The 5,453-nt window shown below is 36.1% G+C and overlaps 1 protein-coding gene across 2 annotated transcripts; it reads left to right on the plus strand.

Moving 5' to 3' along the window:
* Positions 1–323: 323 nt before the first annotated feature.
* On the plus strand, positions 324–5,065 carry phospho1 (phosphoethanolamine/phosphocholine phosphatase 1). Of its 2 annotated transcripts, none has more exons than XM_056450290.1 (2): positions 324–357; positions 3,684–5,065. In XM_056450290.1, exon 2 carries the CDS (start codon positions 3,743–3,745, stop codon positions 4,583–4,585), a length of 843 nt encoding a protein of 280 aa, XP_056306265.1. In that variant the 5' UTR covers positions 324–357; positions 3,684–3,742; the 3' UTR covers positions 4,586–5,065. The 2 variants fall into 2 exon arrangements, with proteins under 2 accessions (XP_056306265.1, XP_056306276.1); XM_056450301.1 differs by having other exon boundaries at positions 336–357; positions 3,689–5,065.
* Positions 5,066–5,453: the final 388 nt, after the last annotated feature.

Genomic DNA, 5,453 nt, shown 5'->3' on the forward strand with positions numbered 1-5,453 from the left:
TTAAAAGTATCCGTTGGTCCAGGTAACGTTAGCTCAACTAGGAATCGGTTATTTCTGCGGTTACCTCATCTGTACGGTACTGTATGTAAAATGAAAGCAAGGTCAGATAAGCCTAATTGCGTTTCATTACGAGACACATAGCGCGATATTACAAAAGAAATCACTCTGTCCTTAAAATTGTCCTGATATTATTCTGTTATCTCGTTTAAAACGCACTATTTATGAACGTTCAGTGCTCTCGAGGCTGTTGTCACGTACTAAAAACAGTTCTGAGTAATGTAGTTTTGGTTAATGTAAAGTCATTTTTGTCTGTTTATAGGTTAACACTGCGCAGCTGCGAGATTAAGGTGAAAACAGGTGAGTTCCAGGAGATTCTGTAGGTTTAAAGATGCATTAACGCTGTACTAGCATTAGATGTCATGTCCCAGAAGCTGCAGTATTCCCCTGATTGAAATGAATCAGGGAACTGGGTGTTCTTAAAGGATAGTTCACCTAAAAGTGAATTTGAAGAGTTCAGATGCAATAACCTCTAAGCCATCTGAAATTTTCTTCCACAATGAGCATTTTCTCAGCCTTTTGTTTATGATCAGTTATTTCATGTAAAAGTAATGAAAATAACCTATTCTTTGCCATAAAAGTGAAATTACTGAATCAAGACATAGGAGCCTGAAATGAATGCTAATATTAGAAGAACATTTTAGATGGCACTTCAAGGTTTTTGCATCTGAACTCTTATTTTTCTCTCAGAATTCATTTACATTCAAGTTATTTAACACCTTAAAACCTGTATAAATTCTGTTCTCAAATAATAAATTAATAATTTACAGGAGTACAAATGTCAAATTCAGGGAGAAAAAAAGAAAACAGGCATCTGTTAAAGAAATGACAATGCTAATGTTCTGTAGAAGATCTGATTAGTCAGCGTTTGAAGTGGATCAATACCTTTCATCAGAGCTGTTCTAAAACTAATCAACAACACCCATTCTTGCCTTATTGGGCAATTCTGAAAAACATTGTCGATCCACTTCAAATGTTTGTTCGATTCGTTTAGTTAAGGTAAATTTTAACTTAAATTTAGTTACTTAAATATTATTTTACACTTTCAGCTCTGTGAACTACAATTTTCTAAATGTTCAATTTAGAAGACAGTTCTGTTAGTATATCAGACAGTGTATACATTTTAAATCATTAATTAATTCATTTTCAGCTTAGTCCCAATATTAATCTGGTGTCGCCAGAGCGGAATGATCCACCAACTTATCCAGCATATGTTTTACGCAGCAGATGCCCTTCCAGCTGCAACCCATCACTGGAAAAACATTTTAAATCCTCATAGGAATACTACATATTTTAATTAATATTTAAGTGAATGTGAAATTTAAGGGGAATCTCACATTAATGGTTCCTTAAGAACCTTTAACATTTCTATTGCACAAAAAGTCCTTAAGTAGAAAAAGATTCTTTAGATAAATGTTATTTACGCTTAAAAGGAAAAATGTTTTTCCTTTTAAGCGTAAATAACATTTATCTAAAGAATCTTCATTTGGGAAACCAAAATATTTAATTTTGTGATATATATATATATATATATATTACAGTATAGGTGGACTGACTCACTTAAAGAACTTACTTAAAGACTCACTTAAAGAAAGATTTAGAGTTTATATCCTACATTAATGTAAAAAAAAAATTCATTAATACTTGTGTTTATGGGGTGACATGGTGGCTCAGTGGTTACCACTGTCGCCTCACATTAAGAAAGTTGCTAGTTCAAGTCTCGGCTAGGTCAGTTGACATTTCTGTGTGAAGTTTGCATGTTCTCTCCGTGTTTTCTGCGGTATAGGTGAATTAAATAAACTAAATTGGCTGTTGTGCATGAGTGTGAATAAGTGTGGATGGATGTTTCCCAGTACTGGGTTGCAACCTGATGGGCATCCGCTGTGTAAAACGTGTTGGATAAGTTGGTGGTTCATTCCGCTGTGGCGACCCCTGATGAATAAAGGGACTAAGCTGAAAAGAAAATGAATGAATGAAATTTCTTTACTTCGGTTTTTTTGTACAATTTCAGCTCTGTTTACAAAAATTTTCTAAATGCTGTTATAATTCAGAAGACAGTTCTGTCAGTATATCAGACAGTGTATACATTTTTAATCCTCAGGAAAATTAAAGATTTTAAATATATTTAAGCGCATGTAAAATTTAGGGGAAATAATATCTAAAATTGATGATTCCATGAAGAAGTCTCTTGCACAAAAAGTCTTTAAGTGTAAAAAGATTCTTTAGATAAATGTTATTTACACTTTAAAAAAAAAAAAAAAAAAAAAATATATATATATATATATATATATATATATATACATATATAATACATATTATATATATTGAATTCAGAATTATTAGCCCCTTGAATTATTAGCCTCCCTGTTTATTTTTTTCTCCAATTTCTGTTTAACAGAGAGATTTTTTTCAACACATTTCTAAACACTATAGTTTTAATAACTCATTTCTAATAACTGATTTATTTTATCTTTGTCATGATGACAGTAAATAATATTTGACTAGATATTTTTCAAGGCACTTCTATACAGCTTGAAGTGACATTTAAAGCCTTAACTAGGTTAAGTTAACTAGGCAGGTTAGGGTAATTAGGCAAGTTAGTGTATAATGATGGTTCGTTCTGTAGACTATCGAAAAATATACAGCTTAAAGGGGCTAATAATTTTGACCTTAAAATGGTGTTTAAATAAATTAAATACTTCTTTTATTCTAACCAAAATTAAAACAAATCGGACTTTCTCCAGAAGAAAAAATATTATCAGACATACTGTGAAAATTTGTTTGCTCTGTTCAACATCATTTGGGAAATATTTGAAAAAGAAAAAATCAAAGCGGGGCAAATAATTCTGACTTCAACTGTATATATAATAATCATTAATAATCAATCAATAACCAAAATGTAATCTTATATGGGAAATAATAAAAAGAAAAGCTCTTATGGTCGGTGGAATCACTTAAAGAATTAATCGGCAAAGTTTTCACGAAGCAAAATTAAATTTTTATTCTATATTAATGTAAACCATCTGTTTAATGCTTGTGTTTATTTGTTTGTCAGTTTGAATTTATTTTGTTGTAGGCCATTTATCATATTTGTAATAATCCAATCGTATTTGCCACGAAGATGGCCATTAGCTAATGAAGCTGTCCTGGCATTAAAGGGATAGTTCACCCAAAAATAAAAATTTACTCACCATTTACTCATCCTCATGTGGTTTTAAACCGAGTTTCTTTCTTCTGTTGAACACAAAAGAGGATATTTTAAAGAATGCTGGAAACCTGTAACCATTGACTTACAAAAACAAATACAATGGAAGTCAATGGTTACCGTTTTCTTTTCTTTCAAAATATCTTCCTGCTCAAAATAAAGTCAAACAGGTTCTTCCAAATCACAAACCATCTATTAATTTGAGCACGAAGGAAGATAAAGGTGTATATAGGTATAGAAATATTAAAGGTGAGTAAATTATGACAATATTATAATTTTTGGTTAAACTACCACATCAAATAAAAAATCTGATACTTATTACTTTTCCTCCCTGCTCCTCTGTGCTTCTGCATTTTCATTTCTTTTAACTGTTTGTCCTTGAAGTTCAGATTTAACTGCGTTGCACTTTTTTTATCTGCAGAGCAGCAGCTGAAAACAAAGTCGAAAACCTCCCACAAGTGCTGCTATTTTCCACTGTTCATGATGCGGGACTCGGTCTTCAACTGCTGTGTTTCTCCTCCTCATCCTCCTGGAGCTGCGGCAGCGGAGCGCAGAAGCAGATCTCCAGCCCAACAGAACCACAGCCGCTTCCTGATGTTCTTCGACTTTGACGAGACTCTTGTGGATGAGTGCAGTGATGACTCCATGGTGTCTGCGGCACCCGGCGGAGTCCTGCCCGGCTGGCTGAAGGACACGTACCGTCCCGGCCGCTACAATGAGTACATGCAGCGCTTGCTGGCCTACCTCTCAGAGCAGGGCGTCACTCCGGCGGCCATTCGGGCCACTGTGGAGAAGCTGCCCCCCTGTCCAGGCATCCCGGCTTTGATGCATTTCCTGCTCTCACAGCCATCCAGAGACTTTGAAGTGGTTTGTGTGTCTGACGCCAATACAGTCTTCATAGAGACGTGGCTGCAGCACATGGGCTTCCAGCCGCTGTTTCTGCGCATTTTCACCAACCCGGCTCACTTTGATGATAATGGGGTACTGCAGCTGCGCCCGTTCCACTCCCACGAGTGCCTGCGGTGCCCGGCCAACATGTGCAAAGCGGTGGTGGTGCGGCAGTACGTGGCCCAGCGCATACGGGAGAGAGGAGGACGGCCCTATCAGAAGGTTTTGTACATGGGAGACGGGGCCAACGACTTTTGCCCATCTCTCACACTGTCACCAGGAGACGTAGCCTTCCCGCGGCGAGACTTCCCAATGCACAAACTGATCCAGGAGATGGGGGAGGCCAAACCTGGAGAGTTCAAGGCCAGCGTGGTGCCCTGGAAGAGCGGTGAGGACGTTGTTAACACCCTGAGGAAGATTTTGGAAAGGACCTGATTGGAGGCATATTACAAAAAGAAATTGGAATGTGCTCAAGAAGCATTTAGCACAGGGCTGCCCAAACTTTTTCTTAGAGAGGGCCAAAAACCAAACTTGGACTGTGGGTTGAAGTTAAAGATACTAAACCGTTTTACATTTAATTTGCCATGGGTAGTTGCCTAATTTATATGTAGATTATTTGAAAATAACCAGAACACGTTCCCTTAAAACATATTAATTAATGACGCAGTATAATTTTTAATGTTTTATAATGAACTTATTATAGTAAAAACATAAACAATCTCATTTATAACCCAATGGAGTTCAATGCTAGATACACTAGTCGAGCTGCTCCTGTCTTTGCCTTGATTTGTTCGCCGATGTCTTGTGCATCTGTCAACTGACAGTATTTACATTTTAAAAGTCTGATTCGTTTACAACATTTAGTTTTAGTTGTGTTATGTGCCAGTATGTATTGGTTATTTATGTTTATATTATGTGTCTTTCATATGTTCAGCTTAAACCTTGATTTTTATTATTTGAGCCAGTTTTGGGCTGTAATATATTTGGGGGCTCGTCCGGGATAATTAACGTCCCAACATTTATTTCTGAGGATTTTGGTTCTACGGATACTCAATTTTTTTGTACCCAAAGTAATTTTGTGGGTTATGCTAGAGGTAGTATTAGAGGAGTGAGTTACTGATTTGTCTATTTGCTTCTGACTATCTTGTGATTCGAAAATGGCATTGTCTAATGTGGAAGCTTTTCTTAGTGATCCTTCACTCGAGCAGTTTGATAAATGCCGCAAGGACGATCTTTTCAAAATTGCAGAGCATTTCCAAATTTAGGTCAGTCGCCAGTTTCTGAAAAAAACAATTAAGAAAAT

Source organism: Danio aesculapii, chromosome 3 (assembly GCF_903798145.1).
Source record: "Danio aesculapii chromosome 3, fDanAes4.1, whole genome shotgun sequence".
NCBI lineage: Eukaryota > Metazoa > Chordata > Actinopteri > Cypriniformes > Danionidae > Danio > Danio aesculapii.